This window comes from Xiphophorus hellerii, chromosome 20, assembly GCF_003331165.1.
Source record: "Xiphophorus hellerii strain 12219 chromosome 20, Xiphophorus_hellerii-4.1, whole genome shotgun sequence".
NCBI lineage: Eukaryota > Metazoa > Chordata > Actinopteri > Cyprinodontiformes > Poeciliidae > Xiphophorus > Xiphophorus hellerii.
Window position 1 is genome coordinate 4,852,398 of NC_045691.1, and position 23,268 is coordinate 4,875,665.

At 36.5% G+C, this 23,268-nt stretch overlaps 1 protein-coding gene and 1 long non-coding RNA gene across 2 annotated transcripts; one reads left to right on the plus strand and one right to left on the minus strand.

Annotated features, from left to right (window-relative positions):
* Nucleotides 1–526: 526 nt before the first annotated feature.
* On the plus strand, nt 527–18,190 carry LOC116710465 (uncharacterized). The gene is made up of 4 exons (XR_004337093.1): nt 527–695; nt 10,272–10,281; nt 14,355–14,358; nt 18,180–18,190. It is a non-coding gene; the product is annotated as an uncharacterized LOC116710465 (long non-coding RNA).
* On the minus strand, nt 2,737–9,988 carry ccndbp1 (cyclin D-type binding-protein 1). Its single transcript, XM_032549509.1, is given in 12 exon segments — nt 2,737–3,255; nt 4,262–4,308; nt 4,513–4,573; nt 4,853–5,112; nt 5,280–5,356; nt 6,377–6,450; nt 7,344–7,390; nt 7,392–7,441; nt 8,141–8,222; nt 8,419–8,498; nt 8,796–8,855; nt 9,808–9,988. Coding segments are annotated over 12 exon segments (1,035 nt in total). The 5' UTR covers nt 9,896–9,988; the 3' UTR covers nt 2,737–3,146.
* Nucleotides 18,191–23,268: the final 5,078 nt, after the last annotated feature.

A 23,268-nucleotide genomic window follows, 5' to 3' on the forward strand; every position in this document is an offset into this window, starting at 1 on the left:
AGAGGGTATAAAATGACAGTTTAGAAAGAGCAGCATGCACAGCGTGGTTGAGACTGAGGATACCACCAAAAGGAAGCCAAACACGGTCACAGATTACAACAAAACAAAGTGTGGTGTGGATGTGATGGACCAAATGGTGCGGGAGTACAGCGTGCGTGCAGGAACACGGAGATGGCCAGTTGCGGTGTTCTACAACCTGATTGACATGGCAGCACTGAATGCACATGTGCTTTATCAGGCATGCACTGGGGTGAAGGAGAGACGGGTAGACTTCCTTGTTGAACTTGCTAAAGAGTTCGGTAACTCTCATGTGAATGAGAAGAAGGCACACAAGGAGAAACTGCTTCGGGAACAACCTTCCACACCCAGCCCAGGCAAAAGGGCGAAGTGTCAGGTCAACCAGCGAACATTTTTCTCCTCAAACATTGTCCTGAGCCGTATGCAACGAAATTTCGTTCTTTATACACCCTGTGCATTGAAAATGACAACAAAGTCAGTCTAAGTCGAAGTCGAAGTCTAAGTCTATTGTGCAACTGTGAGATGCGTTGAGGCCATTACCAGGGTACTGATAAGGTAATGGCCCTATTTACTGAACAAAAGCACCTGCTAGATAAAATCCTTCAGGCCAGTTGGACTATCGAAGCCGAAATAGGTATACGTCAAAGTGGACTAACTTGAGCTATTCTAGTGTTAAGGTTTGACGTTAACAGTGCAGCTGTCTCTGAAAGAGGCACAGTCGAAGTCGACCAGCAGAGTCTTTTCTCCACTCTTGTAGGGGAAAAGGCTTAATTTCATACTCAGGGAATCGTAAGGCATCAAATCTGGAACTCTGTGGATGACACAAAAACACAATGCATGTCAGATTCCTTACATCTTAAAGGACTGATTTGTCCTTAAAGTCTGAAAACCTGCACCAATACATGTAGACTTTTCAACAGGAAACACATACTTGACCATCTCCTCCCATTGCACCAGGCCAGTTCCAGAGAGTCAGAGTGCAGCCTGTCAGTGTCTCATTGACTGGATTCTTCAAGTCCACTTTGAAAGTCATTTTCTGGTCCATTCTGGCTTCATCAACCATCTGAAACAAAGACAAAATTTTAAACACAAGTAGAAAAAATACCTTCACTGGATTTTCTTTATTTCTTTATTTATCTTTATTGGATTAAGCAGAAAACAAAGGTATGCTGTTAGAAACAACAGCACAAAACACAGTTTTTTACCGCAGGTTTTGGTTGTCACCGTTCATAGAGGCAGTAAATGTGTTTTGTTGTCACTGATCATTATATGATCATTATCAGCACTAGCTCCAGTGAAATGTTCTCACTGAATTTTTGGGTGACAGATGGTATGAAAGCTCCAAGGCTGAAAACTTGACTTACAACACAACTGTACCAACAAGTACAGCAACATTTAATGTTAACCTTTATACATGCATTTGACACAATTTGTACATGCTGTTCTCCAGCTAATCTAAATGTGAGTTTTTCCTTTAGAAATAAAACAAAAACACATTTCAAGTTTTTTCAGATCTTCTTTTAAGAGAGAAAATCAGAGTCCAGAGAAACCAGTCTGGAATCGGCATATATTTCAATAAAATCTTTCATTTCTAGACTGAACATAATTCTTTTTTTTAAGTTTGTTTTTGAATAAACAAGAACCAACTTTATGTAAAACTACAGAAGATGCTCCACACTAGGAAAACTTCCACAAATTTCAAACACAGCCAGTTCATTGTAGGCAGTCATAAGTATTTTGGGCTGTAAATGTACAACAAGCTGTGCTGGAGTGATCACAAAGCTGTAAAAAATTGTTTGCCTCATTATAAATTTTTTGCTGTTTTATTATTTTATTGTCAGATCATCAGATAAATATTAATACTGGATAAAAATAACCTGAATGAACACAAATCCAGAAGCTACAACAGCTAATCACAACTTGCAGGTTGGAAGGCCTCTTTGACATCACCCTAATCTTTCACTTCCTGAATAAATTCTCCATTGAAATCCTGATTTCCAAATCAAATTCCTCATGACCCAAATGAGTAACTTACTATTGATGTTGCTACTGATGGGTCGTTCATCAGCTCTGTTGGGTTCGCTACTTTCCAGAAAACGTTACAGTCTGAAGGTTGAAGCTGTCAAAGTGTTGACAGGATGATGAACAATCTTGTGGTAAAGGTAATTAAGTACGCCTTTATGGCTCAACAAAAAACATGTAGGCCAGAACGAACTGGATGCGAAAGATTACAATGTAAAATGACTGTGTAAGTTCTTATGGGCTGAACTGCTAGTAGTTCGTCTTGTTTGACTTTCATCCAGCAAGAAACAACAACGGAGTGTTACGATCATCTTCCAGTATATAGTCCTAATATGAGAATAAAGTCATATTACCAGAATAAAGTTGTAATAATGTGAGAATACAGTCATTATATTACTGTAAAATTAGATTATCAGAATAAGGTCAGGAGAATGAAGTAGTAATTTTAAGAGAATTCCTCCCTGAAATATTAATAAAAATAAAATGAGGAATGCAGAACATCTGACAAAGTTATGTCTTTTGTTTTTAATCGGTTTTACAAGTAAGGAAATATAAAATCTTTTTTAACACATCAGCATCAAATTATTCTAAGTAGCAGGTCTTGGAAATGATGCAAATGACTGTTTATTTTAAAGAAAGAAGTATGGATTTGCTGAACGGGTCACGTCAGATCTCGATAACTGTCAAAACTTTGCATTTCGATAGTTAAAACGACTTTTCCATCTGGTAATATTGCATCTTTTTTCTATTGTCATATTATGATTTAATTATCACAACTATTATTACTTTAAAAAAAATGAAAACCTTTCAGTCTGGCTCTAATGTTCAGTTGTAAAAAAACAAAGCAAAACAAAAGCTTTAAAGAAAGCAAATCCTCTGACTTTATTTAATAAAGAGCTCTGAAAAAATATTTTACTTTCAAAACATTTCAAGTCCAACAAATAATGAGCTGGGACAGAGTGGAAATTATACAGTTGAAATGTATTTCCAGCTTTTATGTTGTCTTTTTTCCCCTCAGAGTCAATTTGTTCTCATTTTTCTTTTCTGGTGCATAAACCAAAATATAAAGGCAGCCATTTGATGCATGTTACAAACATTTTATTAAATTAGCCGTCCAGCTCAATCGATTCTTTGGTTTTCTGAACATTGTGATCGACGGCTGTCTCTAAAAACTGAACCCAGGTCAGCTCTGCTTCTCCACACACATGGCTGGATCTGGAGGGTGAGCACAAGTCAAAGCTGTCAGCATTAAAATAGCAACATTTATCACAAACAAATCATTTTAATGCCGGATCAAAGACAACATGCTGAAAACAAAATATTACACTGAAAAAAGATTAGTCTTATTAGCCCATTTTAGAGGTGACTATTGAAAACAGTTTTCTGTATTTATCAGGCTCCAAAAACACAATTTTAAGTATTTTTGACTAGTTTCTTGTGCAAATATCTTAGTACACTTAGTACAAGATAAAACTAACTTACAAGTAACTTTTCACAAGATGTTTGAACTTGTTTTAAGTCAGTAATCCCTTAACCCTTTCATGCATAGTGGTCACTACAGTGGACAGTAGTTGATAGTGGACAGTTATCTAAAAGCCATTTTCTTGTGCTTCCTGTGGATTTTTATGTTATAAATGCACACAGACCACTGAAGTGGACACTAATGCATCATAAAATATACCGTCAACTACTGGCCATCAGCTGCAAATGCAAGAAATTATTTTTGTTAAATACAATATGGCCGACAGACAAAAAAGCATGAGAACCGACCCGGTCCCTCCTTCTACTGTAGACGACTCTTGCAAGTAAAAAAAATATTGTGACATCAGATAACCCCTAAGGAACAATACTACTGATGTATTTTTCAAATAACAACTTTGTATTTGGACAAAATTACAACTGATCACATAAAAAATACAAATAAAAAAATAATTATTTTTACAAAAAAATTTTCCTACCTTTTTTTATGCCTTAAGAAAATTTTTTTAAAAATGGAAAAAAAATTCTGACACAAAGGATCATAATTCATGCATGAAAGGGTTAATATTTATATAAAAGAAAAGCTATAGGTCCATTGAGAGATCATTTCACTTTTGACAAAAAACTGTAATCAATATGATCACTGTAATATTCTGCATAAATATCACAATTAAGCATTTTCTGTATATCATGCACTCTTGATTTTCACAAATACAAGCTACTGTGGATAAATCAATCTTACCTAATTAGGTCCAAAAATTTCCTTAAAATCACTGCCAATTTAGACGTCTAAATGGAGAAAAAGAAAATGTTTATTATTCTTCAGAAGGACATAAAACAAAAGAACTCAGTGTCAATGTTATGGAAATGACTAAAATATCAAAAATTATTTTTTTTTAAAGCTTTTAAAATAACACCCTTATTATTTTGAGGGAGAATAATGAATAAATGTATTCTATTTTTCCAATCAGAAAGAATGCAGGGTTGTCTTACGTGGTTTTCCACTCCACTGTAATTCATGGGTGGGTAGAGACAGAGGGCGAGATCGTCCACACTGCGAGAGAGAAAACATCAACGTTGACAGAAATATCTTCATTTGAGTTTAAAAACAACTAAACGTTTGACGTCATGTGAAGGAAACAATACAAGTCAAAACATCCATGCAATAACTTGAACCTGCTGGCACAAACCAACATATTTTGATTTAAATTTGTAATTCAATCAGCAGGAGTCTGTTTTGTTAATGTATCAATCATTAACTTTTTCCATTTAGTTGCAACTTTTTTCATTCTCTATGTAAAATCCAACAGAAACAACAACACTGTCTATTTACCTGGGGCTGATTTCCCGGCTGATGTCGGCCAGGTCGTCCAGCTGAGCGACCTTTTGAGGGTCGGCAGCGTCACCGTTGGCCTTGACGGCTGACCTCAGTTTCCTCAGACAAGCAGCAGCTGCTTTCATTAACCCCTGACACGCACTGATCACCTGGCGGTCCTTCTCTGACAGGTAAACGTCCTGGTTGCCTCGAGGATTGTCGTCGTCCGGGTCGTCAATGAGGAAGTCCCCGAACGGATCCTGGGTTTCGGATAAAACCTGAGAATGTGAAGGAGAGAGCAGCTGTTGGTTCTAAGCAATAAATCTGGGTTAATGTGTAAACATTTGGCTTTTAAGTATACAGAAACAACTAAAAGTTCAAATAAAATATGAGGTTTCCGTTTGACAAAAAAAGAAAAAACTTTGAAAAGCGTGTTAGTGTTTACCTGTTCCATTTCCTCAACAGCATCTTTTACAACTCCAGACTGAGAGGACACAACGACCAGCAGGGCTTCCTTGTTGTCTGCTAAAATACAAATTTTTCCAACAATAAACATGTTAAGATCTCTGAGTGTCAAAGTAAGTAAAACAGACTGCTGATCCAGACAGTGGAAAATAAGTTAAACCCAATCTGGACATCTAACGTCTTCTCTTTAGCATTTTTCTTTTAACCAAATATCAAAACACTAAAACAAATAAAATGCACAGTGGGTGTAAAATGAGTACTCAACAAATGAGTTTAAGACTCTTAATCTAATACTTTGTTGCTATTTGACGGACAACATCGTATGAGAAATATGTTGTTATAATGGGAGTCAATGAAAACAAGTTTCATTTAAGGGTAAATATTGTAGGTATATTATGCTAATCTTTGGTTTAATATAAAGGGCAATGAAGAAGAACAGGAAATTTTAAAATAAAAATGGTCAATATTTGGTATTTAAAGGTTAAATTTATGAATATTTATGCAACCAGCAGTTTTTTTAAATTATATTTTATTTATTCTCTGATAGATGTTTTCCAGTTTAAACCTGAGCAGCAGCAGTGTGCAAATATGGTTCTATGGTCATTTATTCTGATTATTTTATAGAAATAAAACAGACCAAATCTGTTTGGTATTCTTTGCAGAATGATTACCAGTTGTTGTAAAACAGTTTGTCATCAGTATCAGGAGGTTTGCTGTCCCTGTTTATGCACAGGACTGGAAATGGAGATAAAAAATTAATTTTACTGCCCAAAAATGTAATTTTGCATTCATAAGTGGCAAACGCACAGAGACAAATGGCCTTCATGGTAAGTCAAACGTAAGTAAACACTGTCATTCCTACATCATTAAGTGTGGAAAACTTGATACACACTTTCAGTGTTTATGACAAATATCTCACCATTAAATATTAAATATGACTACCTGAAAACTAGAAGCAATGTTGCGGTAAAAAAATGCAAAGGTTAATAATGGTGATATAAAAAAATTTTCATTGTCGGGTAAAAAAGCCTGGTCAACACTTTACAGCCGAGTTTTACTTTATTTGTTTCTTCTTACCTTTTGGTAGCTGAGCAAAGCGATCACAGGCAGACCAAACTCCTCCAGTGGACGTGATCTGCTCCTGGGTCAGGCTGAATGGCAGCAGAGAGAAGAGCAGATAGAGGGAAATGATGAAGCTGCATACAAATGAGGGAAGATATCCAACAACTTCCTGATTTGTTTGATGGTTTTTTCCTGGCAAAAAGAATATTTCTAGTGACGGGACTGCTTTCAAACAGCATTCAAACAAGTTGAAAGGGGTCTAAATGCTGGACTTTTATAAAGTCAGCATCTCAGGTCTTCTGGTTCTGGTCTGCTCTGTATCCCCAGAACCAGAACCAGAACCATGGAGAGGCAGCATTCAGCTTCTATGCACCACAAATCTGGAACAAAAAACACTGCAAAACAGCTGAAACCCAGAGTTCCTTTACATCCAGGCTAAATCCCAGCTGACTTTGATTGTTACACAAATAAACTTGACTTGACTCAGTGTTTTGTGGAGGATATATTCAAAAAGAGGTAAATGAAATCTGTGTTATGGTTGAGTTGCAGTTCCAAAACAGTAGATTAGTTTTATTAAACCTTGAAACATCTGAAATTGTCAAGAGGTACAGAGATGTGTCTCAGAGAAGCAGTGATATGCCAAATTGGACAAAGGCTAAAAGAATATTTTTCACCCTGATGCAACATCTTGGGAAATTTTAAAACTTGAAGCAAAAATAACAGGGGATTTCTACAACCTTCGACATTTCTCTGGTCATGAAAGGTCAGCACTTCTGTGTGAAGAGAGGACAACTATGGTGCAGAAATAGGTGAACATTCCTCCAATCTGCTGGACTTGATGGGTGAAACGTTTAGTGTAATTTGCTTTGTGAATCCAGTGAAAAAAAGGCAAACAGCCTTAAGAAAACAGCAGCCACAGATGTTGGAGGCTGGCTGCTTTGTAATTCCTCCCATGGTGTTTGTGTGACAGTGATGTGTGCACCTTTGCAGCGGTGAGCTGATTATGACCTCCAGAAGCTGTAAAACGCCAGTCCAGCACCTCCACAGTGGCGTCCCTGACCTGCCGCCGTAGCGTCACCCCTGAGACACAGACAGGACTTAAAATACTCAGCCAGACTTACAGTGCAGCCGCAAATATTAATCACTCTTCAGCAGAGGTAGGCAGAGTACCCAAAAAAGGTGATCAGGTAAGAGTAGCACTGTTTCAACATATTTTTACTCAAGTAGAAAGCAGCCGTTCAAGGAATTACTCAAGTAATAATAAAAACGTATTTGGTAAAACGTCTACTCAAGTACTGATCAAATTATGAATCATTTAATATTTAAAAATTACATATTCAGACTGAACCAAAACATCAAGTTATGTGGACATTTTGTCATTTTAAGGTCCAAAATGACAATAATTTATATAAGTAAAAAAAAAATAAATAAATTTCCAAATAAGTTTTCCAATAAAAACCTTATGAAACTTTAATAAAAACTGCAGGTGTGTGTCTATGTCTGGTGAATTTTTGGTTAAAACATGTTTGCTTTTCATTTCAGTGGATAGAAAATCCAGAAATTTTACTCAAGTAAGAGTAGAGATGCTTCATAATAAAATTACTCAAGTAAAAGTAAAAAGTACAGCTTAGTGAAATTACTCCTAAAAGTATTTTCTTTTTTCAAAAGTTACTGAAATAATTGAGTAAATGTAACTAGTTACTACCCAACTATGCTCTTTTACTCAGATCTACTTTATTTTGCTAATAAAAATCAAACTTTATACAGTTTAAGAGTCACCTTGGCTTTTGGGTAGCCAGTAAAACACAGTCGACAGCGTCAGGACGCTTTTCAATATGGACTCTGACAGCTTTTCTCCATCCTGCAAGACAAGCAAGTTTGTTTTTAGGAGACAATAACACGCTTATATGGCAGTTCAACATGGAGAAAAATCAACAGAATTCCTAAAACAGACAACTTAGAAGAATTAGATGCTTTTAGATGTTTTCTTTGTGAGACCTGAGTGAATGAGCAGAATGTAAAGAAACGATTATCTTTGTTGAAAATAACAAACTGACTTGTAAAGATGGAAGAGGAGGTCTAGAGAAGGCCAGGCTCAGTTTAGTTGCTTCATGTGACACAGCCTTCACTGCCTGGTCTGAGGAAAAGGGAAGAAAAGTTTGGGAACATTTTCAAAATATTCAACAGATACGAAATAATATTTTTATGTGAAAGTCAACTAATACTTTATTGTAATGTGCTGATGATGTCTGAAGACAAAAATGTCATGAAGGAGCACTATTATGAAAAAACTGGGATTGTATATTACTATAGCTACTATAATCTTATTGTGCACAACTGGATCTGTGAAAAAAGATGGCCACTAACAAGATGGGAGGTCATTTAAAGCCACATGGGGTCTAGAAAATGGTAGATCTTGTCAAGAAAACTCAACTCAAAGTGTCCCAGAAGTTGGAGAGATTGAATGCTCCGTCTCTCTCATTTGATTCTCCATCTAAAGGAAAAAGTACAAAGAACACTCTTTAGCTGAATTATAAGATAAAACCTTTTTTCACACCATGGATTAGGTCTACTTGCTTCTACTTCTTAAGAAAATGTCTCAGTAATAATTGTCTAACATGTTAAGTAGTAGCAGAGATAGGCCTACCTATGCGAGTTAGTTTTTAATCAAAGTATATTGATCTATTTAGTTGTTTTATATCAAAGTATTTGGGATTTTTAGAAGCTGTTTGGCAGTCAGACTACACTACATGTCTCTGTTCTAAGATTCAATCTCCAGAAATATTTATGACAGTAATACAAAGATGAATTTGGTTCTTGATTACAAGAACCAATTCCAAACCAAACCAACAGTCATTCTGAAAATGGCAATTTCACCGAATTTTTAACTATGTTGAGCGTCTTTAATTTGCTCTGGTTTAAAATCTACCATATAATAAGAAGCAGAAACAGGTGCTGAAATCGATCTTATCGTAACCTTCACAAATCAAATAAAGGTTTGACAAATCACAAACTCGGTTTTTAATATTCTGATATCAGTATGTAATACTGTAGTCCAGGTCTGAAGAGTCTACTAGTTATAGTTTTTAAACTAGAGCAGCTTAATGACAATAATTTAAGTAATTTAAGGCAGATAAAAATCAAACAAAGCCAAAAACGTATTTAGTTTTCTTAAAAACAACAACAACAACAAAGGCAGTTAATCATAATAATGACATATTATACATGCTTTTGTACGTTGTGCTAGGATCGAAGCTATGATATATGAAAACAACACTGGGGTAAATAAAAGAGTTGACCATGAATATACTAAAAGCAGAGAAGTAAACAAACAACAGAAAAACGGATTTTAACAGACACTCCATGCGGCTTTAATCGCTAGCTAAAGATTAGCATGCAGTGGTATTTTTGCATTCCCTCCGCAATAAATAACTTTTCATATTTACCTCGGACTCGGTCTCTGATACACTGAATAGAGTTCAATATGTTTCGCAAAGGCACCGACAAAGTTTCATCAGAGTTTTCAGCACTCATGACGCCAAAATGAGATAACGGCAAATAGCAAAACAACTCTAACACGGGTGTTGTGGAACTATTGAGGAGCGGAACGTTGTTTCCGGGGAGGATAATATGTGAAACAACCGTGCTCAATAGTTTGATTCTTTCGCTGTACATTACTTTTGCACTCGCAAAAATCTGAAACGCCATAAGCGGTGGAGAAAAATACTGTTCCAGTCATAAGACAAATTAGAAATTAGTCTCCGGAGGTTTTCTTGCTCCGGCCATTAAATCGCAGCCCAAAGAAACAAGAGCAGAGAGCAAAGAAACTCCACAATCCGTTGCGCAGCTGACCACATCCTTCTCAGAAAGTTTGCAGAAAGTTGTTAGGACGCATCTAAAACATGCTGAGTAAGTCCCCAGTCCTCTGTTTTCCAATTTAGCCTAGTTCTCATGATACAACTCCAGTTTTACTGTCTTAATATATGCCATTATATTTATACCACCAACCTGAACGCTGATGTTATAGCATATAATGTTAACAAAAAATAATAAAAAAAATGTGGTATGTACTTTTTAAATCTCAAGATTAGTGGCACACACATACAAAGTCAAAAGTTTAAAGTACGTGGTCAAATGAAGGACTATGGTTTTATTCAAACTCATCGGTTAAGCTGTAGTTTCCAACGATGGCCATAAGAGGGCATTAATAAACCATAAAAAATCTATCAAGATTTTTTTTGGAGGGAGATTTAAAATGACAATCTCGATTTATTGATTTTAATGTCGTTTGCTATGACTATTACATTTAACTGTTTTAATAGACTATAAATAGTTTTCTGGGGAACAAACCTTTTAGATAACCATTTTAAAATAGCAGGCATGTGGCAAGACATTAGAATTAAATGAATATTCAGTCTAAATCTATTACTTTGATGAATTTAGAAACTAACATTTCTTCATTTGATTGCACATCTTAACATTCAAAGTATAAATTAATTTAATATTAAACACCAGATCATTTATCAGTTGGCATTAAGAGAGTTTTATATATGTAAAACACAGCTCCATTGTTAAATGAATTAGTAAAATTTGTTTTTTTATGTTCATTTTATGTCATGAAGACGTGCTGTATACTTGCTAAATTGTCTTCTATTACCATAAGTCACATAGTTGCCATTCTTTCTTTAATTATTATTGTACTTACATGAATTCCACTGTTTACGTGCAAACGTTATCAAATTAATAAATTGTATATTTTAAAAAAAATTGTTGTTAGTTAAGTACATGAGTTACTACAGCGGAGAAGCTTTGTGTCAGCTGTAAACTTCCCTGCCGAGGAAACTGGCCTCCAGTGTGCAATACATGTCTGAGTCCACATGGTGTCACTGTAGGATGTTTTTGTTCCACATGTACCGACATGTTTGTAATTTTAAAACAAACTTCACCTGCATTTCCCACTTTGCAATACAGTAACAATTTAGTATGCTTTACCATACTTATATACTTGGTTTGTAGGGATTTTATAAGGGATGGTTTGTGGTTTTTAAAAATAAATCTTACTGTTAAAGAGTCAAAACGTCTGTGAAATGGAAGCAGGTGAACCACTGTGGCAACCCTTGTGGGGCGCATTGGGAAGAAGAAGAAAACGTGCCGATTTTTATTAAAAGCTAAAGCAAAGAAGAAGATATTAAATAATGAAGCTTCTTTACCAATGAAATTATTAATCTCCTTTATATGTTACTTGTAGAGCAATATACAGAAAGCCAAGCAATATTTGCAAGAATTTGCCCATCACTATGATCAGTCTCAAAGCTTTGGCTGCCTTGCTGCCAGTAAATGTAACTTGGTTTCATCAAGGATACCCATTGTCACTGATTCCATAACCTTCATGGACAGAATTTCTATGTGCGGTGAAGTTGTAGAGAGGATCCATTTTAGTGACCTCTGCTTTTTTGCAGATGATGTGGTTCCGTTTAGCCTCGCCGTTGCCTACCCGTGCAACTCTGCTTGAAAAAATGCTCACTTACAGCACAGTCTGGGCTTCCTCCCCTCGACTCAGATTGTCTCTGGTCGTCTTTTAACTGGGCCAATCGGCGAACAGAAGAAGTTGTGAACGAATTTCTGCCCTCTTTTAGAATTGTAGTCTGCATGTAGTTTTAGTAGTGGCAGCAGAGGAAGTGAAAGAAGCCTTTCAGTTTGTGTTGGCTCACTTCCAAATATTAACATTAATAACTGCCTCGTTCAGATTGGCACACCTGTCTTTGCAGAAGAAGTTTACAGCACAGGCAACTTCTGGTACGCTTCTTAGCATCAAATTGGTGCATTACATATATCACAGGCAAACGTTAGTGACTGGGTAAAATTTAAAACTCCCACACAGTCCACACCTCCAGGAAGCAATCGTTTCTCAACAACCAATGGTCCAGATCCTCTGTGTCAAGGCCTGGGAGCCAAATCTGGCCTAACGTAGCTGTTTATGTGGCCCTCTGGTCTCCAAATTACATCAATGAGTCCCTCCAGTTTTTCACAAATCTGCAAAATTCAAACAAAATCAACAAATCTCCAAATCTTTTCTGATTTTTCTAGAAATTTTCTCAAAATTGGTCAGAAACATTGAGTTTAAGTGACTGCTGCCTCAGCCTCACTTGATGTCAATTTATAGTCCGTAATTGATACGGTGAGTAATAAAAACTCACATGTAACATCATACATTAGTGCAAATATCATAAGCGTTTCTAAATTTGCACCACAAAATCTATAATTTTGATTGCAAAAAACCACTAAAACAACCACATAATCCTGAAGGAACAGCTAATTATTGATATTTTAATAGTTTAATTGGCTTTATCAATATATTCTGGCACAGCTGGTCCTTTAAGAACATTCAGGTTTTTGATATAGCCCAAAATAAAAATGAGTTTGATGTCCCTGCTCTATATGAAACAAATGGCGTACGACAAGGGGCTGATTTTTACCAGGCTAGTTTCTGTTAGCTTCATCAGACTGTGATCGCAGCTTTCATTGGAGTGTAAAGCGTCCAGAAAGAAAACCAGCACCTCCATCGTCTTGAAAAGGGTAGTGTCATTTCTAGGCAAGGGTGAGAGTGAAGGAGTTTAAATTTCTTAGGGTCCTGTTTATGTAGGATGGAAAATGGACTGTAAAATTGAATGGTGGATTGTTGTTGCACTCTCATCACTGGTGAAGAGAGAGATTACCAGAAAGGTGAAGCTCTTGATTTACAGGTCAATCTGTGTTGATGTTTTCATCTATGGTCACAATCTCTGGGTAACCAAAAGAACAAGATGATGGAGACAAGCAGCTGAAATGAGTTTCCTCCACAGGGTTTCTGCGCTCTCCCTTAGGGATGGGGTAAGGAGTTCGGTCATCTAGGAGGGGTTCAGGCATCTTCTTATGATGCCCTCCCTGGTGAGGTATTCAGGACATGTCCCACTGGAAGAAGACCCAGAGGAAGACCTAAGGCATGAGGGACGAGGGAAGTCTGGACATGTCTGCTTAGACTTCTGTCTTCATGACCCGACTTCAGATTAGGCACAAGATAATGGATGGATGGATAAATTGATTGATGGGTTAGTTTGGCTTTTATTTGATGCTACACACCATCATCTACATCAATGTTCACTCCCTTATATTTATGTTGTTTGTAGGTACTATCAGAAAAGAAAACATAATTTTAGGGGTGGATCGATAAATTGGTCAGCCAATAAATTGACCTCGATTTCCTTAACTGTAGAAGATCTGTAATTGGCCAAGTACTTGCACGTGAAGCATATCCACCAATTGTATCTACCTCAGCAAAGGTCCAAAAATCAGCCACTGTTCTCTTCTGCTCTGCTGTGGGAGAGGTTTGGCTGACAGACCTGCCCACCAGGTCATGCCTGGACATTTGCAGTTAACAATAGTCACCCCACTGTTGTTAACTCAGTGACTTTCTTGCAATATTTAGCAACATTTAAGACAAAAACATTGGCCAAAATTTGAATCAGCAGGTTAGGCTTTTTAAAGATCCGTAATTATCCAGAAAACTGCAATCAGTGAACCCCTAATAAAATTACATTATTTATCTATGGAAGAACTTTAATTTTAACTGACAATCTGAGGATGCTGTATTCACCTTTAGGCTACCTAAAGTGCATCAATTTTAGGATTAAAGGGATTATTTAATGTTCGAAGACTTATCTGAGTCATGGAGACAAAAGCCCTTTTTAGTATATAAGAACAATTGTAGAAAGAACGTCACTGGTTGTTGGTTTGAAATAGGAGAATTAGTTTTTTTTGACTCATCTATTAACCTGAGCCTCCACTGTCTCAGACATAGGTGGTGTATGAGGCCAGTCAGCCTTTATTGAACTTGCAAACACTCCAGTTCATTTCTGCTGCACTGCGACAAAAGTTGAGCCTAGTTTAAAGTGTTTAGACCCTTTCCACTGTCCCTGCTGCATTAACAGAAGAGACAAACACGCAGGAGGATGAGAGCTGTTTCTTTTCCATGAGGAAGAGGAAGTTTATCTAACAGTGGCCTTAATGCACTTCCCAAGAAAAATGTCGATAGCAGCTCTGCTCTGGTTCGCTCCGGCCGTCTGATGGCAGATAAACTGTCAGCCATCAGACGTCTGTGTGCTGCAGACTGCCCAACTCATTTAATCTGTTTCTAAATACAGACAAAATTAAAATGTTCTTGCACACCCACAGGAAAGCTTCTGTGGAAGTGGCAAACGTCTTAACAGAGCCAATTTTCTTTCATCCCAAACAGAGAAGGAGAAAAAAAAAAGGCCCATTTTATAGGATGAAACTGCAGCACTGGATAAGCCTATTACAGTGTGTGTGCGTAACTGTGTGTGTGTGTCGGGGAGGTTTTTGGGTTTGCTGATTACTCATCACCAAACTAAGACACACAAACACATGGAGTGAGTAAAGCCTGTGTGACTGATAGGGTTTCCTAACACAACAGATCAGACCGGGTTTCTGCTCTGCCTCAGAGATGTTCGCTCGGTTTGTGTGACTGACTCGCTTCCTTTCATCTCTCTGCACCGTCTTTCTATTTTTAATCTTTTTCAGTATTTTTCTCTCTGTTATTTTGTTTTCATCCTGATTCCTGGTTTGTGTTTTATGTCGTCTTCCCTCCTTATTCTTCTTTCTTATGTTTTTTCTTCTCTTTAATCCCCCACAGATTGCCTTTCCTCCCTCTTTCCTCCCCTTACACCTCTCTCTCCCTGTCTGACACTCTCTTTCCTTCACCTCCTCCTCCTTCGCCTCCTTTTAAAGCTCCTTTCGTCGCCCGCCACCCCCTCTCCCTCATTATTCGGTATAATCAGTTGTCTAGACAGTGACTCCCCACACAGATCACACCTGAGAGAGAAAAATGGACAGAGGGAGAGGAGGAAGAAAAGACACAAAAGAGGAAATGAGATAGGGACGAGAGAGAAGGGGGTAAACAACTGATTTACTTTTCATTCTAGTCTTGAAGTTCTGCGAAATGTTTGGGAATGAAAAGTGACAGGAGCAACACAGATGAAAGAAGACAGAACAGAAGGGAGAAAAGAGGCAATCAGATGTTTTAAATATCTAACACACTTTGACAATAAAATGTCCGAGATATTTTATTTTTTAATTGTTCTCTTATTGACTTTGTAGGATATTTAAAGTAAAGTTTAAGAAGCAAAAGCAGAAATTTCAAAACAAAAGATTACATTTTCTTGCGTGGCTTGGTGTTTATGTATTAAACACAATATTTCTCATTGAAGTGACTGCGAACTCGTGAGCACTAGCTAGTTGCAGTCAACATAAATTTGCCTGATGAAGTTGTAATGGAAGATCCATCATCAACTACTGTTAAATCATTTATTTGGGTTTCCAACAGGAACGATAAATGGCAACAGAGTGACATAACACAAACAGTATTTAAATACTGTAAATTATTTAAAAGCTGAAAGACGCCGGAAGCATCGCTACAACAACTGATGATTGGACGTCTAAGCGAACATTTAGCTACATCACAAACACAGCGCAAGCCGACGATAGCAACTGGGAAATGTACTACAGACAAGCTGAAGCACTTATAAGAATAATCAGTAAACAGGCAGGATACAGATCAAAGCAAAAACTCATTAAATAATTTATAATTGATCATAATGTTCAAAATAAATAAAAAATCAAGATCAAGGTACAATAATCACCAGTAGCAGTTGGGTACAGTCTGCTACTTTTAAATTAATACATATACTTAGCAGATGATTCAGTTTAAGGAACTGCGCCAAGATTAGTGTGTGGTTGCTTTAAAGAAATATTGGCCAAAACATTCGAGAGATTACGTTCATCATTTGTCCATCTGAGCAAAGAGTATAATTCTTGGTGGCTTTTGTTTTCCACCTTTGCACTACTGAACAAACACATAAAAATACATTTTGTATTCACATACTGCCACCCTAAAAGTATTTAAAAGCACCTTAAACATTACAGATGTAATGTTTACGGCATAAATGAGGTGGAAATCATGCAATGCATTAGAGAAAACTGTCAATTTGAAACTGAAATTTAGAATTTTGTCAAAACTTAAAAATGCGTGTGCATTTTGTCTCAAGTATTATTGTTAAATAAAGCAAAAATAAGGCCTTAATAACTAGAATATATTATCTGTCAGTTTATTTTAAGTGCAGGTAACCATGACAATGGTTTTGTTACATGACGTAGATATGACACAGCCAGTTTGTTAAAGGCGATACTACCAGCGCTGGTACAATCAGAAGGTGATTTAAACATTAATCTAACAATAAAGAATCTAAACTGAGGATAATTGAAGTTATATGACCAGCAGTGATATTCAGTGAACAAAAAGTCTGACTCAGAATTTGGATCTTATTTCGAAGAGAAATGCAATAAGGCAGAAAATTGTGAGGTATAAAAAGTAATCAGATTAGTCAGATTATACAGTGACATTATTAAATCCACCCAAAGATTGAAAACAACCTGCCAGGATGTCTGTTAAGTCTGTGCGCACTCATTTGGTTGTAAAATTGGGTTTATGTGGAGTTTGTTTAACAAATGTGTCTGTGTATTTTATTAGCCTCCCTGCTGCCTTAATTTTCTGAAGTTAAATGAAAAATATATGTTGTGTTTGTGTGGGCAGGGCGAGGACAATTTGCCTCGCCTGCTGCGCCTTTGTTTGCTTTGATCTCCTGCGTCTGAGGAGAAATTCCCTCACATAATGACAGCTTTACAGAATAAAGGTTTTTTAGGTTTTAATGCTCAACCTGCACCCCCGCACATATTTTGCTGTGACCTCCTACATGCAGGGGACGAATTAGCAATATTGCGTGAAAGTAATTCAAAACCTTAACATTTTTCAGGACTGCAAGGTGAAAATGTCTGGTTGCAGTAAAGTTAAATTAAGTTAATTTAGCATTTTTCGGTTGTATTTAATATTTGATTATATGTAACAAATTGATCAGTTTAATTTGGAAGAGCAATATAGTAAATTCAAATTCAAAAATACTTTATTGACACAAAAGGAATTTAAATGTTGTAATTCATTTAATGAAAGTTATTGTAGGTGGGGAATGGCTGCGGTCAGGAAAGATCTGCTGTAGCAGTCTGTATTGCAATAAATTTGAAGAAGCCTCTGACTGAAGACACTCTGGTTTTCTATGATAGTCTAAGGAAGAGGACGCTAAAGGTTGTACATAATTGTTTTGATTTTATGTAAACAAATGATCTTCAAGCCAAATATTTTTTTAAATAAATTGATTGTACATGTTTGACATCTGTTTTAATGTAAGACACACTGTAGCCTTATAAATTAAAAGATTTCTCTAGATTTAGATCCCATTACATAACAGATGGTAGTATTTAAATATATTACTGTAAACCAGTCAAAAATAAGTACATTCTTCTAAAATAAAATGTAATTTTCAGCTCAGGACACAATATTTGTCTCATTCTACTAAATGAAATTAAATTTGAATCACTAAAACTATTCAACAGTTTTGATAAAATAGCTCAGCCTGTACGGTTGATACATTCATTGTCTTACAAAGATCACATTTCTTCAGATGATTCACAGTTTCTGATTCCTAAGAAGCAATTTGATATAATGGATGTTAATTAGGAATATCAGGGTAAAGGGAGCTGAATACAACCACACACTCTTTATTACTTTATTCCTCCACTTCACTTAATATTCTGATCCTATGCAGAAACATTTGTCTTGGCTGCTCACACTGATGATGTTTTCCTTTCTATTATTGCTACATGCATGCTCAACAACTCTGTCTATTCTATGCAATCTGCCAGTTTTAGCCAGTTTATGTAATAAATTGACCTTAATTGAACTGTCTGATAACTAACATCAGTTGGAACATACGTACGTCCTTTACTTTGCAAAACAACAATGCGAATTCATTTCAGTCAAACAGACAAACTTAAAGTGTCTTAGATGACTTGTGTTGTGAATTGGTGGCACATAAAACTGAATTGCACCTGTCAGTTATGTTTTTGGCTTGTGGGAGGAAGTGGGAGTACCCAGAGAGAACTAATGCATGCATATGGACGATCTTAGAGCTGTCGGCCGATTGTCGGCCCATTTTCAAAACCTGACAGACCACACATTAGCCGACAGAAATCCTAGGTATAACGGTTCGATCGGGTTCGTTCCTGCCATGTGGTGTCCAACAATGGGCACAAAATAATGGCTACAAGTTCAGTGGACTAATTTTAAAACCAGGCATTAATCAATGCTTTACTACAATCTACCTGCAATGCATGTGGCTAGTGTCAGCGTAAAGTCCTGACTGAATGAAAATCATTATAACCTATTTACGTCACGTTAACGAAGAACAGCTGAAAAGTTACCGGGTTTATCAACTGCGGTAGCAATTTCGCTCCAACTCCTCCTCTTGTCATTTCTATATTCTTTGCATGTTGAATAAACATTAATGTTGTTTCCACATATCATCTCCAATGTCCGCTGGACTTCGTGTTGCGCCGTGTCAGCTGTTTGGGATTCCCCGACGTAATTTCCCCTCAGAAAGTGCAGAGGAGAATCCTCGCTTTCTGATTGGCTGCCTGTCACATTCAACAGGCTGAGTTAAAGCGCCCAGTCGGGGAAAATCCCTGATTTGGATCGGAGCGGCCACGATGATCTACCGTAACACACCACACAATCTTAGAAAGATCAACGTTTTAAGATTGTTGTAAGGGGAAAAATAGGAGCAAAAAATCATGTAGTGTGAATTATTGCATCAGGTAGTCGATGGGCCCATCTTCTCTATTTAAATCTAATTATTACTGAAGGGCAACATAGTATACAGACTTCATAATCTGCACTCTTTTAGTTGAATGCAGTATTTATTTCCACTTTTACTTTATGTTGTTTAGTTTTTTTTTTCAAGTGTGTGTTTTGTTAATGGAGACCATTTTATTTTCGTTTTTGGTTGTTTTGTTTATTTTGTTTATCATTTCCAGTGTCAAGTGTTCTTTTGAAAATAAAGTGTATCTATCTTTGGCAAGAAATCGCATGGATTATTATGTCATTTCCATTAAATCAGTGTACTATGGAGAACATGCAAACTCCATTCAGAAAGACCCTGAGCCAGGATTTGAACCCAGGACCTTCTTGCTGCAAGGCAGCAGCGCTATCATATGAATATGTTTGAAAAGAACTACTATTGTGCAATTTTTTTTTGCCAAAATTAGCAAGAAATGGGAAAGGAACATGAATCAGAAACATGTTAAAAATCATTCCTCTATTTCTACTTATCTGAATTTTTCCACTTCTCTGTCTGAGGCAGCACTTCACTTTCTGTTTTTAGCTCCTGACGCCTCCCCTCTTCTCTCATCTCAATAAAACTCAACTGGAAACTTAACAAGTAGAGTTTGGTCTGTGCTGCTGCTGAAATGATAAGAAGTAAATCTGTTGTAATTAATGAATATTTTATTTATTTTTCATAAACGTGAGTACACACAGACAGTAGGATCTACTTCTTTACACCTTCTTCTTAATTATTATAAAATATTTGTATTTTTCTTGATCAGGTCAGGAGGGATAAAAAGTCGAAGTCACAGATCGCTAAACAGTAATGATCAGATATCCTTCTCTGTAGGATACCTGGTTAATGGGCATTTTCAACCCATTAATCAGACTGATGTACCACATTTTAAGCATTATTATTAATGAAAAACCATACAAATAGATTTTGGAAACAGTGTTTGGCTTGTTAGTAATAGATGTTTGTGCACCACAAAAACACAAAATGTTTGTCCAGTTTCTAGTGCAATTACTTTAGTATACTTGACATAAGAAAACAAACTTACCAGCAACTTTTCAGCAAGATATATAACTTGTTTTAAGTACATAATTCCTTAATATTGATGAAGTAGTATTAGTTCCACTGGCAGATAAATTCACTTATAAGAAGACGTTGTTCCCATGTTATAGGTGAAATAATTTTCCAATGGAACAAGTACTTTTTCATCAAGTTATTGACTTAAAGCAAGCTTCTGTAACTTGATGTATGGTTATTCCTAAGTTATTTGTATCTTATTTCAAGAAGACCAATACATTTGCAATAGAAACTAGACAAAAATACAGTTTGTGCATGTCGGCTAAACACAGGCTTTTATCAGCTTTTCATGCAACATTTGAAAGAGTCCCCTAATCTGTCTAAGTTGCACCAGTTTCAGTGTCATATTTTATTTTATGGTTGGCTCCACCACCAGAGCCCAGCATAAAATGTGTCCCTTAAATATGATTGTATTACCATTTATGTAGCTAGCACAACAAAAGGAGATGGTAGAATTGTAGTTTATGCCTAGATTTTAAACTTGACTTCTCATAAAATATTTCTGTCCTGTCTTTAATTAATAAGTGAACATATCTGGTCATCAATTTGTTGCTATGAAGTAGAAAGAAGTTTGTTAAAGGTCTTAGATGATGCAGCACTTCTGGAAACATGACTATTAATGCAGTAAAATGAACACAGTTTCCCCCTTCCCTCCCTTTCCTTTAGGTTGTTTTCAGTCAGTTTTCACTCCTTCACTCGCCACCTTTCCTCACGCCGGCTTCTCTCATCCATGCTTCTTTGTTTACAACACAGTCTCCCCTCCACAGAGGACATTTTTAACACCCGACTGCATCTAGCCTCAAACAGAACTGGGGGAGCCGAGGGGTGGGCGAGCAGGAAGAGTACAGATGAAGAAGAGACGGGGGAGACGGAGCGATATACGAGGCAGAGGGGGAGATAATGAGGCAGACAAAGGTTGAGAGAAGAAGGTGGATTTGGTATTCTTCCAGGGTGGTACACTGATGCAGACAGAGACAGACGTTACCTCACACAGCTGCGGCAGTGAGCAGCGAGGGGGACAAAATGTGTGTGTGTGTGTGTGTGAGTGAAGCCAGATGGGCAAATTTATATCAAATCCTGGACTGAAGATTTTACTCAAATGTCAAGCTTTTATTATAGAAAAGAAGCAAAGCAGCACAGTGGGTTTTGATGGATGGACATGCATGCATTTATTTTCCTTGGACCAAGGAAAATAAATGGAGATTCTGGATTGGCTGCTATGCAAACACCAGCCAATAGTGTGTCAAGCAGCACTGCAGTTGTTTCAACTTCCCAAGCTGCATTTCCTTGCAAATATTTTGGATATGCACCACAAAAGAAAAAAAAAGCACAACTATGCAGGTTGTCAGCATATAACTTTCCACATACTAGAGAAAAATCCAATCATGAAGACTCCACTGCAAAATGGAAAAATCCCGGTTATTTTATATGCTGAGCAATTACAATTACAAATACAAACTTGATTGTTGCTCTTCTTGTTTGGTCACATTCTCATTGTGCAACACCATCGTCGTGTGACAGACTGCAGCTTGGACAACCCTGCTGTTACCGCAGGGCAAGGAGCTTTAAGAGCGTTATGTAAGGGAACAACACAGCCAGTCTAAGCTGTAAGTGAGACAATCAGCTCAACATTTTTTCCTGTGCGCCGGCGACACAAACTCACATACCACCTCCCTCTGCACAGGCACGTCCTTTAAAGGACAAATACAAGGTGCCTGATTCAGATTTTTATGCAGTTTCTTGCTCATTTTTGTATACCAATGTGAAGTTTTTTAAATAGTTTGATACACTTACCAATTCTTCCAGTACACTGTAAAAAATTGTTAGGAAAATAGTGATGTCTGACAATTAATCTGAGGAACAAAGTATGAGTAATTGAATATTTTTTTCTATTATTAAGAAACAAATTGTTACCTTCCTAAAATGATAGCCCAATAGGTGGTGATTTTATCAAAAATTAAGAAAAGAAAATCATCACTTTCTTTGCAAAATATGTTTTAGGGGGAAAAAAACACTTGTGGCAAAAACTGAGTTTGACATTATTTTAAGAAGTTGATAAAATACAAATCAGGTATATTCTGTTTGTGTTTATTTAATGTGTAATCAAAAAAAAACCCCAATCTACAGTTGAAAAAAATTAAGAAAGGTGTCAACTTTTGCATTAGTGAATAGTCGTCAAAGTCTCCGCAGAAAAAATGTAAAACCTGACCATCTTATCAGACTTTTCCAGCCTTAGTTAGCCTGTTACATGTTAGAGTTAGAAAAGGCTGAATGAGTTTGGCTCATTTGGAAAAGTTGAAGAAGAAAGCTTCTCCTGCTTAATGGCGTTGTGATCAGGTTTGCATGATATTTAGACTTAAACATTATGCATTTGTTTGCCAGCTGAAGCACAAGACAAGAAACAATTACTTTTAAACATGATTTTAAACATGGTTGTACAAGCTATTCAATCATGGGTGTACTTGGTTTTTCACACACAATTTTTCCAGATTAACCTAAACTTTTTTTTACTTGATAACAGCAGAATCTTCTTCTCTTCTGGTTAGATTTAAGTAACGTAAGAGACTGAGAGCCACATGATTTTATTAAATCCTAACAAAAGGACTGAAAAAGAATGTATTGTTGTGTGATGAAATTAAGACATTTTAGACATTTTGCAACATTTGGAAGTATGGATATTTAATAAAGTAAATTTAACAATGCTAAATACTTAATGTGTGATTTGAATTGGACTACATATGCAAAAAAACGATCAAATGTTGCACATAAAAGCGAGGAGTGGAGAAAACGTTTTTTAGTGACATTTCTCTTTTTAAGCCAAAGGTGGTAAAAGTAGTTATTTAGAGAAACACCTTTGTTATCTTTTCTTAAATGAGTTTTGTTGTTTACATTTCTTTCTTTTCTAGAGATAAAAAAATCATCAATATGCGAGTTAAAAAACCAACTACAGAATATTAGGTTGTCAAAGTATTTTTTACAGCACTTTATAATCTGGAAAAGAAAAATCCAGCTGTGTTCAAGGTCATTTTTAGACATAGTTTAACAAAAAAA